This window comes from Cynocephalus volans, chromosome 4 (genome assembly GCF_027409185.1).
Source record: "Cynocephalus volans isolate mCynVol1 chromosome 4, mCynVol1.pri, whole genome shotgun sequence".
Taxonomy (NCBI): Eukaryota; Metazoa; Chordata; class Mammalia; order Dermoptera; family Cynocephalidae; genus Cynocephalus; species Cynocephalus volans.
The window spans coordinates 132,760,082-132,772,637 of NC_084463.1; the positions used below are offsets into that span (position 1 = coordinate 132,760,082).

General features: G+C 40.7%; 2 protein-coding genes across 4 annotated transcripts in view; both read left to right on the plus strand.

Moving 5' to 3' along the window:
- The window catches only part of CAPRIN1 (cell cycle associated protein 1), a 37,817-nt gene extending 32,221 nt beyond the window's left edge, over positions 1-5,596 (plus strand). Inside the window, exon 19 of the mRNA XM_063092688.1 lies at positions 1,407-5,596. Coding sequence (XP_062948758.1) covers positions 1,407-1,471 — 65 coding nt within the window. The 3' untranslated portion in view covers positions 1,472-5,596. The remainder of the gene's footprint in view (positions 1-1,406) is intronic.
- Positions 5,597-7,542: 1,946 nt separating this feature from the next.
- Positions 7,543-12,556, plus strand: part of NAT10 (N-acetyltransferase 10) — a 38,714-nt gene continuing 33,700 nt past the window's right edge. For 2 of the 3 annotated variants that reach the window (XM_063094453.1, XM_063094455.1), the window contains exons 1-3: positions 7,543-7,965; positions 9,577-9,699; positions 10,097-10,188. In XM_063094453.1, coding sequence (XP_062950523.1) covers positions 9,592-9,699; positions 10,097-10,188 — 200 coding nt within the window. In that variant the 5' untranslated portion in view covers positions 7,543-7,965; positions 9,577-9,591. The remainder of the gene's footprint in view (positions 7,966-9,576; positions 9,700-10,096; positions 10,189-12,556) is intronic. The other variant, XM_063094454.1, reaches the window with a different exon arrangement.

The window sequence follows — 12,556 nt, forward strand, 5'->3', positions numbered from 1 at the left end:
ATGCTTTGTTTCTAAAACTTAATCAAGAACCCAAATTTTAATTTTTGAATGACTTTCCCTGTTACTATATAAACTGTCTTGAAAACTACAGCATTTTCTCTTCCTCAGAAAAAGTGTTTTTCCAACTGGAGATTATTTTTCAGGTCCTAAAACCTGCTAAATGTTTTTAGGAAGTACTTAACTGAAACATTTTTGTAAGACATTTTTGGAATAAGATTGAACATTTATATAAATTTATTATTCCTCTTTCATTTTTGAAACATGCATATTATATTTTTGGGCCAGAAACCCTTTAATGGCCAGATAAGCTATAGTTACATTTAGAGAACCATTTAGAAGTGATAGAACTAAGTGAAATTTCAATGCCTTTTGGACCACTATTCATGACATAAATATCAAGTGATTTCTGACTTTTAAACAAAACCCCCAAATCCTAACATACTGAACTGTCCTTAAAAATTATAGGTTGTAAGAGTTTTTTGTTTTGTCTCTTACTGTTGGAAAACTATTTGGGCAGAAAGTTAACCTGTTTAACAATTAGAGCTAGCATTTCATGTAATCTAAAGTTCTAAATGGTTCTCTTGATTTGAGAGAGGTTAAACATCAAATAGGTTTCCTCTAGTAATTGGCCATAACATGTATAGAATGTGTATCAAAGAGGAATTACAAAGTACTTTGATTTGAATGCTAATAGAAACTGGCCAGCAAAAAAGGTGCATTTAAAAAAAAATAATGGATCACTTGGGAATTACTGACTTGACCAGAAGTATCAAAGGATATTTGCATGTGAATGTGGGTTATGTTCTTCTTTCCCACCTTGTTGCATACTCTATGAAAGTTGAGTTAACTGATAGCTAAAAATCTGTTTTAACAGCATGTAAAAAGTTACTTTATCTGTTATAAGTCATTATACAATTTTGAATGTTATGTAGTTTTTTTTTTTAACAGTTTAGGTTATAAGGTCTGTTTTCATTCTGGTGCTTTTATTAATTTTGATAGTATGATGTTACTTACTACTGAAATGTAAGCTAGAGTGTACACTAGAATGTAAGCTCCATGAGAGCAGGTACCTTGTCTGTCTTCACTGCTGTATCTATTCCCAACGCCTGATGACAGTGCCTGGCACATAGTAGGCACTCAATAAATACTTGTTGAATGAATGAATGAATGAGTACTGGTGGAATACTCCATTAGCTCTACCCTTCTTTTAGCTAAGAGACCATGAGCAAATTTGCGCATGACAACTTCCAGGACAGGTGAAGCTTGAACACTGAAGAATTGACCTCTTAAACCTAATAATGTGGTGACAGGCTGCCCACATGCTTCTTGACTTCAGGTGAAAATCTGCTTGAAGGCAAAACAAATAATATTTGAAAGAAAAATCAAATGCCATTTTTGTCTTCTAGGTCGTGGAGGGCCCCCAAGACCCAACAGAGGGATGCCGCAAATGAACACTCAGCAAGTGAATTAATCTGATACACAGGATTATGTTTTATCGCCAAAAACACACTGGCCAGTGTACCATAATATGTTACCAGAAGAGTTATTATCTATTTGTTCTCCCTTTCAGGAAACTTATTGTAAAGGGACTGTTTTCATCCCATAAAGACAGGACTACAACTGTCAGCTTTATATTACCTGGATATGGAAGGAAACTATTTTTACTCTGCATGTTCTGTCCTAAGCGTCATCTTGAGCCTTGCACATGATACTCAGATTCCTCACCCTTGCTTAGGAGTAAAACATAATATACTTTACTGGGTAATAATATCTCTATAGTTATTTGAGATGGCTTGAAAAAAGCAAGATTGACTTTTTCGACATTGGATAAAGTACACAGATCAGCCCTAGAGTTACTCTGTGGTAATTGACAAAACTAAAGTGTTTCCCTTGAAAGGAAGGTGGAAAGAGTGGAGTGTGGTTTGGCAGAACAACTGCATTTCATGGCTTTCCCAGTCAAATTGGAGCACTGAATGATTAGATTCATACCAAATTATGCATGGGTCCTTAATCACACATATAAGGCTGGCTACCAGCTGTGATACAGCACTATCTGGCCAAACGACTGTGGTTAAAAACACATTGCTTTTTTAACAACTGATACTGTATAAGACAAAGCCAAAATGCAAAATTAGGCTTTGATTGGCACTTTTTAAAAAATATGCAACAAATACGGGATGTAATCTGGATGGTTGCTTCTGTACTTAATGAAGTATTTAGCTACCTTTTTTGAACACTTAACAGTTTCTTTGAGACAATGACTTTTGTAAGGATTGGCACTATATATCATTCCTTATGACATGTACATTGTCACTAATCCTTGGATTTTGCTGTATAGTCACCTAAATTGGTACAGGTACTGATGAAAATTTCTAATGGATAATCATAACACTCTGGTCACATGTTTTTCCTGCAATTTGAAAGTTTTTAAAAGAAAAGATATCAAATGTCTGCTGCTACCACCCTTTTAAATTGCTATCTTTTGAAAAGCACCAGTATGTGTTAGATTGATTTCCCTGTTTTAGGGAAATGACAGTCAGTAGTTTCAGTTCTGATGGTATAAGCAAAACAAATAAAACATGTTTATAAAAGTTGTATCTTGAAACACTGGTGTTCAACAGCTAGCAGCTTATGTGATTCACCCCATGCATTGTTAGTGTCACAAATTTTATGGTTATCTCCAGCAGCTATTTCTGTAGTGCTTGCACTTATCTTTTGTCTAATTTAACCCTAATTGAATTCTCCTCTTCTCATGAAGGGTTTTATATTCAAAGTGGTGATTCCTTCCCTTAGATGCATAGGGAGAGTCTCAAGTTTGATGGAGATGGACAGTTTAGTAGTGACTTAGCCTTATGTACTATGTTGGAATTTGTGCTAGCAGTTTGAGCACCCGTTCTGTGTGCCTATGAACTTAATGCTGCTTGTTGTCCCATTCCACTTTGACTTCATGGAGAATTAATCTCAGTTATTAAGCAGAGAGGCTACTAAGTTAATAGTATTTTCTGTGCAGAAATCAAATTTTATTTTCAGCCTTTAGCTAAGGAGCTTTTTCAGTAGCTGCTCAGCTACTTCAAAACAAAACTATTCTCAAACATTCATCATTAAACAACTGGAGTTTTTGCTGGTTTTGTAACCTACTAAAATGGATAGCTGTTGAACATTCCACATTCAGAAATTTTGTAGGGTATTGGGGAATGAGGGTTCTTCAATGTTTATTTTAAAATAAAATAAAATAAGTTCTTGACTTTTCTCATGTGTGGTTGTGGTACATCATATTGGAAGGGTTATCTGTTTACTTTTTGAAAATGAGTTTTTTGTTAGCACCTCCCCTTGTGTGCTTTAAATGACATCTGCCTGGGATGTACCACAACCATATGTTAGCTGTATTTTAGGGGGATGGATAAAATATTCGTGGTTTACTGGGTAATTAATCCCTAGATGACGTATGCCTGCAGTCCTATATAAAACTAAATTTGCTATCTGTATAGAAATTAATTTCATGACATTTAAAATCAGAATTGAAGTTAATAAGTTCTTTATGCAGCGATCTCTATGAATCAGTTCAGAGATGGGATGGGGGAGAAATGCCTTCTAGGTTTCAAACTTCTATGCATTAGTGAAGATGTTGTGAATGTGTAAAGGTGTTCATAGTTTGATTATTTGATGTATGTTTTTAAGAGAATCATTTGTTCTTTTTGAAATACTATAATTTTCTTTCTTTTTCTTTCTTTTTTTTGTGGCATTCTACCATCACAGTTTAAATGTAAGCCTTTTATGTCTCAATTCAAACCATATTTTTTAAGTGAGTGCCTCGTTATGGGGCCCAGAACTTTTTCAAAAAGTCCCATGAAGATCTGAATTTTAGTACTAAGTATTCTGTATAGTATATGAATGGTTGTCCTAGCTGCAGAAGGCCTTTTGTTTGGTCAAATACATATGTTAGCAGAGTTGCAATGAAATCATTGTCACACACGACACCTACAGCCTCTTGGTGTAGCAAGACCACATATATAATGCTTTTGTACATGCACAATATCAATCATCATGGATAATGAAACTTTTTTAAAGCTTTAGTAAAGGTAGAATGTCATTGATTACCTTGGCTAGGGCAGTTTTATTTCCAGATCTAGCTTTTCTAAAGAATATGGAAGAATTTTCCAGTCATTGTATCTTGATATTAAAACAAATATCCTGTAAATGTTTTTAATCAGTTAGCTTCTACAGTTGTTTTGCCTCCTTATGTGAGGATATTTCAAAAAGTTCATGGAAAAATAGAATTAAAAGATAGCGTGAATCTTTCCATGAACTTTTTGAAGTACCTTTGTACATGTACCCTGTCCTGTGGGAGACTTCCACTTAAAGGAGACATGAGAATGTGTGCTTAATGTCAGAAGGCTCATTAACTGAGGTGTTCACTTGACAACCAGTTCATAAAATGTAGGTTTTAAAGAATCAGTATTGCCCTTGAACTTGTCCCTTTTATGGAGCTAATGATGAGGAAAAACCTTAGAATAATGAAAGTAAATTGATAAGGTTCATCTCTGTACCTTTTCTCATTTCGAATACCACAAAAATACTGGAAAAGACTAGTGAATGTTTTAAATTACATTAGATTAAGTTATATGAAAACCTGATTCCTCATTGTCCTTGAGCGAAGTCTGCTTCAGTTGTATATGCCAGCCAGCAAAGCTGTAAGTGAAGAAGTGCTACTTGTGATAGGCGAGGAAAGGGCTTAACAAAATTCAGTAGTCTGATCTTCTGAGAATGCTAGACTGTTGGACTCTTTCAATCTCTGCTACTCCCTAATATCTTACCTTAACAAGCTGTTCTGAAGCCTAATCTACTTCCATGCAGCAGCCTGGCTCTGAGCATAGGCAGTGGAAGATCAGCAGTTTGTCCCTGATGTAGGAAAGGCAAATGTATTAATGTATTTATTTTTCCTTATTTGTAAGTATTAGTTTAAGTACTGTGTTTATATTAGGGAGACAGTGTATTAAGCCACTGACTGACCTGAGGATTCATTCAGCAAATTTGGGTATGCTTTGCCAGGCATCATGCCAAGCACTAGGTGTTCATAAAAGTGTAGCAAATTCCACGATGGAGCAACATCATTGATAGATATTAGGGCCATGACTGACAGAATATGACCTAGTCAAAATAATTAGGAAAGACTTGGCGGGGGCAGGGGGCTGGGCAGTACGAGGATCCAAACCCTTGACCTTGGTGTTAATCAGTGCCCCACTAACCATGTGAGCTACTAACCGGCCAGCCCTTGTAAAGACTGTTGAAAGGAGTAATCAAGCTAAGACTTGAAGGATGAGGAGCAGTAAAGTAGACAAGGGGAGAGGAGCATATCCAAAGGTCCAATCTCCAGTGACTGAGAAAGCTATCTGGCTCAAGTGGAAAGAGTCAAGATTACAGTACAGTTAGAGGCCAGAGAAACAGGTAAGGGGTACTATAAACAGCTTTATAGTTAAACTCCATGTTAAGTTTTGTCTCTTAATAGTTGGAAACTATTGAAGGTTTTTAAAGCTGTGTGTGTGTTGTTGGGGGTGGGGATTGTGGATCACCTAATAAAATTGCCAATTAAAGAACACTCAATGCAGTGTTGAGAACAATGTATGGGGCAGGAGGAGGCTTATCGGAGTAGCCCAAATGAGAAATGATTGCAGCATAAATTAAGGTGGGTGGGCGTGGTGAATAGATTCTATAGATGTCTCACCTGCCACTGTTCAGTAAGTATCCTTTCCTGATTTCTTCTAGGCCTTGGTTGTCAGACCTCATCTTTAGCTGTCCTTTTTCCTAGGTAATCTCATCCAATCCTGTGACTTTGTATATGGTCAGCATTTTAGTCACTCAAATATTTCTAGGTCCTCCCCGCCCCGCCCAAACTCCACACTCATATGCAATATCTTGATTTGAATTTCTCGAATATTCCAAATTGACCTCTTGATGACACCACCTGCTTTTCAATTCGTCCAGTTGCACGCAGATACTTTGGGTATCATCTTTGACTTCCTTTCATCCCTTGTGACATCCTCTAGCAAATGCATATAATCCTACTTTGGAAAACCATTCTGAGCTATCTAGCACTTGGGACCACCACCGCTTCCATTCTAGAACAAGTAACTACCATAGTTTATAGTGGTGCTCTCTGTTTCTACTCGCCCTCCTTTGGTATAGATTTTGCACAGCAACCAGAATGAGCCTCTTAAAAGGGCAGATAAGATCTTGTCACTCCCCAGTGCCCCAAACTCCAGTAGTTTCCCATCACAACTAGAATTAAGTTCTAAATCTGGTCTACATGCCCTACATTATCCGGCCTCCTTTCCTACTATTTTTCCACTTGCTCTCTATGCTCTGTCCGTAGGCTGCTTTGCCAATATTTTTTTCCCCCACTCGGAGCTTTTACATGTATCTTTGGTGTGGAAAGCCTTTTCACTCAATCTCCATGCTCATCCTTTCTAAATTCAAGTCTTTGCTTCAGTGTTAGCACCTCAGAGGCATTCCCTGTCTACCTTTAAAAATAGTACCTTAGTCACTCACTGGTGTTTTTTTTTTATTAATATTATGTAAAACCTACCTAGTATATAATTTTCGCTAGGCGCAGGAACATTTTGGTCACTATCCATTGTAAACAATAGTGTTTGGCATATTGTCATGGAACTTCATGATGGACGTTGGACTACATGGGTGGTGGTGCTGATTGTATTAGAATCGGAAGTGTCTATTTGGGGAAGGAGTGTCAAGGGATGAGTTCGGCTTCGGACATTCTGAGTGCAGTATCCACGAAGAAATATCAAAGAAGCAGTTGGGTATGTTTACTTGAAGTTCAGGGATCTGGCCCAAAGACAAGAAAGCAAAAGTATGTATAGGTAGCCCATGTAGTCATGTGCTTGGACGAGTCCGACTGGGGGCTGGAGGGGGAGTAACTGAAAAACAGAGCCCTAGGGCTGGTTTTCGAAACAGCTTCCACATTTGCCTGTCAGACACAGTCCTAAGGGGAGCTTAAGTCCAGGGGCAGCAATCTTGGGTAGAAAACTACAGAATTCCAGACAGGTTCACAAGGTCAGCACTGCGGGAATGGAGAGTCAAGCGACATGAATAAAACAAGTCTGTTGGCCGAGTTTCCTCATCTTGTCACATTAAAATGGGAACTTATTTAAGTAATGGGATCGGCAAAATTAAGCACAGCCCTGGAGCCGTCGCATTTCGCATCACCAGAGTTGCACAACTCTGGACCACTAACTGAGCTGCACAGAACCTACGTGGGCACCCGCGCGAGCCCCTGCACGGTGGTAGGCACTGAGGTTGCGGACATCTGTGCTTATTTTGCCCATCGTAGCGTGGGTATCTCATTCTGATATGAGCAGCAAATCACACCCGGCACCACAGCTACTACGAGCAGAAACAAACACACAGCCGCAGTGTAAATTTAGGCTACAGCTCCGCCTCCTGGGGCTTTGACGTCATCACGGCGACGGTGTTGTGGAAGGTCCTTCCTCGCTCGCCATCGCCGCGCTTTTAGTGCGCTCTCCCACGCTCTGCCTACCGGCGCCTGAGTGGGAGTGCGCCGCGGCACGAGGCGGGCAGTGAGCTAGCGGCCGGGCACCCGCTAGAGGCGGCTTGCTGCGCCTGCCTTCTGGGGTCCTTCCGCGCCCCCACGTGCTTCCGCTTCGCCGCTGGCTGGGATCCTCCGGGCAGGTACCTATCGCGGGAGGGCTGGGGGTGCTTGCCGAGGTTGGCGTCCGTGTCTTTCCTGAATCAGGAAGGGACCGGCCCGAGAACGAAGACTGGCCGATGCCTGGACCACGCAGACTGCCTTCCTTCCCACCCCTCCCGACTGGGTCGCTCCTAGATGACAGAATCCCTTCGCTCCTGATACGCGGACACTCGCATCTCTAGGGGGTTGTGTGGCTCGAACCACCCTCCTTTGGCCTCTAGCTGGGGAGCAGGAGTGAACGGGTGGGTGACAACACTTTTGCTTTCCGCGGAGCTCGCGCACAGTTCCTGGTTGCTGCGCTGCGCTTGAACTGAGGCAGTCTGATCCCAGATCCTCCCTCGCTCCTAACTACTTCACTGTGTGCATTCGTTTATATTCTTTATTCAGCAGTCACATTGAGGACTTTGCTTTGTTTGCCAGTGTACCTGGAATGGCGCCTGGCACATAGATGCTGTGTCTGGATAGGCGAATAAGTGCGTGAATGAAAAATAATCATCTTTCTCCTCCTTCAAGGACATCCTCATCTATTAGGCCCTCCTTGGCAACTTCATCTCACAGTTCACAGACCTTGATCAGACACTTTACTGTAGCTATTATTTTTACATCTGATTTTATCTGTGTGTACTTGTCCCTCATCTCTTTCCTTTAAATACTTTTTTTCGAGAAGAGTAAAAGCTTGAAATCAAGGGCCTTACCTAGTATTTCTTCTGGGGCTCCTACAGTAACTAGAGAAAAAAGCAGTCCCCAATAATTATTTGTTGATTGGTTTTTGTGGTGTCTTTATGTGGCCAGCAACAAGGGCTTACAAGCTGGGCAGGTTGTTGAAGTGGTCAGACTTTGGAGTCAGGACGACTCGAGTGTGAATCTTGTCCCTGTCACTTTTCTGCTTTGGGATACTTGAATTCTTTATACTTGCTCCTTTACTTATAAATAGGAGCCATTGGTTGTGACATAGTGTTTTATAGTAAGACATGCTAAAATCCATGTTTGGATTGAGAGGTTAGAAGGGACAGTTAAGGCATGGTTAAGAGTCAGTTAACGAGCTTTATGTTTAGAATGCAGCAGGCACTGGAGTTTCTAAGGATAGTGTCATTTTTCTTTTCACATCATAATATAGTTTCTTTGGTGTATTATGGTAATGATACAGTGTTTTATCATAGGTAATCACATAACTTTTGAGGTCTGTCTGTACAAAGGCTTTGGTATGGTTTTCCCTCACTTGAGGAAATAATTAGACATGTCATCATAGAAACAGTCATTGATTTCTTCTTTACCCTGACTTTATCAGTAAAATATATGTATTAAAAAACAAAAATAAAAATCCCCAAAAAACAAAAGAAAAAAATAAAAATCCCACCATCCAGAAATAACTGCTTTAAATTGTGGTATTTTCTTCCAGTCTTTCCTTTGTGTGTTTTATGTATGCATAAAAAATGGTATTATACTTTATCCTGTCATGATATCCTTTCATAAGCATCTATCTCTATATCCTTTTGTAGTTTTTGAAAATGCTTTGGCTATATGGATATACGATTATGTATGAGTATTTTAATTATTCTCCCAGTTTTTTGAATACTCAAGTTTCTGATTTTTTAAAACTCCTTTATAGAGGTGTGAATTACATCTTCCCTGTTGACTTCCCATGCTGAGGCAACTCTTTCTTTACCTCCCAAGCTTCAGTTTCCTAATTTGAGGTTGATGTCTTCCCTGTGGAGCTGTTTGAGGGTTAAGTGAAATGATACTTTTAAGTGTGCCTATCATAGCCGCTGGTCCCATAAGAGGCAGTCAGCTAATGATTCTCACCCAGAATCTGGAGTCCATGTCCAGTTTTATTGCCTTTCTTTCTCTTTTAGTGATAATCTTTTACCATGCATCGGAAGAAGGTGGATAACCGGATCCGGATTCTCATTGAGAATGGAGTAGCTGAGCGGCAAAGGTCTCTCTTTGTTGTAGTCGGGGATCGAGGAAAAGATCAGGTAAGACCTGGTAAATGCTTCCTGAATTAGTTTGTGCCCTTTCCCAAAGAGTCAGCATGTTACAGGCTCTTGGGTTTCAGGACATAAGATCCCTTTGGCTGGTAAGATGCCTAGTGGGAACCTTTCTTCATTTCCTGGAAGTGGTAAATTCTCTGTATTTAGATTTATTAGCAGACAAGCTAATCCCTTTCAAAGCCTGGGGTTGTGGGTTGACCACAAGGTTATGTGGGTATGACCTGCTTCTAGTCCCAATCTGGTCACTACTTGCCTTGTGACTTTGTGCACTTCCCTTTCCTGATCCTTAGTTTAATTTCCACACCTGTCAAGTGAGGTCATGGGCCTGATAATTTCTAAGGTCTCTTTTGGCCTGAAATTCTGTGACTTTTTTCTTTGACAGGTGGTAATACTCCATCACATGTTATCTAAAGCAACTGTGAAGGCTCGGCCTTCAGTGCTCTGGTGTTATAAGAAAGAGCTGGGGTTTAGCAGGTAAGCTTGGCCCTTCATGTGTCTCATCCCACTTAATTCCAGCTCATTAGTTAAGTGCCAGGAAACAATTCCTTGTTTTCAGGGATCTTTAGTGGAGGTGCTATCTCTGAGGACATTTCTAAATGGAGGAAAAGATGGGGCTGATATCCTTTCTTTATTCCTGACAGTTTCAGAACATTTTCACGTTTTTAAGTCCCCAGCCCAGTGCCTTGCTTTATGCACATGGTTTTTCTTCCTGCTTTTCTAAGCTGATTAAACCCATCTAACGCAAGTTCCTTCAATTGCCTTTTCCTACGTGAAATTTGTTCTGCCTTTTCACTCTCCTTTTTTACTTCCACTCCACAGAGGGGGATATGCCTCATTCCATGTCGAAGGAACATCCCTTTATCTATTTTGGATCTCTTCTCTCACCTCTTTCAGGACCTTTCATCATCTTTCCTCTGCCGGCTACTCCATACCCCTTGGAAACTTTCTCATTTTTCCTGTAAACATGCTCGGTTTTCACCACTCTCAAAAAATGATTAGCTACATACCCAGCTTTATCTCCCAGGCTAACATTTTCCCTCACTTTTATTGCTATGCCCCTTAAAACAGAAGGCTTTTGCACTTTCTAGCCACTCTTTTGCTGTCTAGCTTCTGCTCCCAGTGACCTGATGCCTAATGCAACAGCTTTTCTCTTTCTTTTTCATTTCAGAGCTCTTCTTCCACCAGTTCACTGTTGCATATAACAGTTGGCTGTTCTCTTGGTTTTTGAAGCTGTGGTGGTCAAGACTTCTGGTCATAAATATCAGACCTTCAACCTACATACATTTAGGCACAAAAGGAATTTATTGATGCACACAGGATAGTTGGTGGAACCTAAGGGGATAAAATTTCAGCTCTGCTCAGGAGCGATATGGAGCCAGGGTGCTAATGCTCCCAGTTGTTGCTCAGTCTCACCTCTACGTATGTGCTCTATGCTTTCACTGCAGACCAGCTTTCTGTTTTTTGTTATCCCCCTGGCAGAAATAGCACTGGAGTTTTACCGTGTTTCAGGTCCAACCATGTGGAAATTAGGCTTTCTTCCAAAATTCTTGTGGAGAGATGCCCACCCCTGGGCCAGGGGAAGTGGGGCTGGTCACACAGTAGAAACCTGGCTGTTGGGCTGGCCCTGTGGCTCACTCAGGAGAGTGCGGTGCTGGGAGCGCAGCGGTGCTCCTGCCGCGGGTTCGGATCCTATATAGGGATGGCCGGTGCGCTCACTGGCTGAGCGCAGTGCGGGCGACACCAAGCCAAGGGTTGCGCTCCCTTTACCGGTCACATAAAAAAAAAAAAAGAAACCTGGCTGTTCTATCTACAAATCTGTGTTTGAAGGAGTTTGGGATGGGGTGGGGGTGTTATGCCTTGGAAGATACCCCACTATGTGGTTACCTCAGTAATACCCTCCTTTCTTGACCTCAGTGCCTTTGTACAGACCACCTTCCTGAGCTCTTCCCTTTGCCTAGATCTTATCTCCCATGCTTAACCTAGCTTGCATGTATGATTCTGTCCTTGGGCCTCTTCCTCCTCCTTTATTACCCAAATACGCTAGTCTCTGATGTTGGCTCTCAGATCCTATGTTCAGCTCTGACTGCTCTGTGCTGTGGCTAACCTCCTTGCTTTCCTTTGCTCATCCTGTCTCCTCTGCTTGGAATGCCACTTCTACCTCTCTGACATCACCTACTGAAATTCTCCCCATTTTTCAGGGCTGCCTCCTTCTTGAAGTTTTTCCTGAGCCCTCTTCAGTCATGCCTGATAGTTCCACAACCCTCTTTAGCACTTGTCCTCCTCTTACAATGCTTGTCACCAAATGTTCTTGCCTTGAGATATAGTCACGTATATCTTTTTTCATTTTCAGGTGATTAGATTCAGTTAGGAGCTCTCTCCTACTTATCTGTATATTTTCATACTTTCAAATGATCTAGCATGTTTGTACTAGGTATTCAGTTGATATTTGTTGAGTTGGATGTATTGTTAACAGGCTGTAAAGTTAATTTAATTTTATTTTGTACCAAAGTCTGATCTTGACTAGTCTCTATCCTCTGGTCTTAAAAGACACCTGATTCTGCTTAAAAGAAACTAGATTTTGAGTAAATAATTTGGCCTTTTAAAAAAAAGTAATACCATTGTTTTGGGTGTGTAGATGTGCATATATACTATGCTTAGAAACAAGACCATAGTGCTTGAGCAGTGCTTGGATGTAAGGAACTGTTTGGACCTGTATTGGGATAGGATAGGCTGCAGTAATAAATACACCCAAACCAGTTATGGCTCAACAGTATAGAAGCTTATTTTTTGCTCACTTGATAGTCCAGAGTGGTTCCAGGTCTGGGGAGTGGGGGACAGGGGA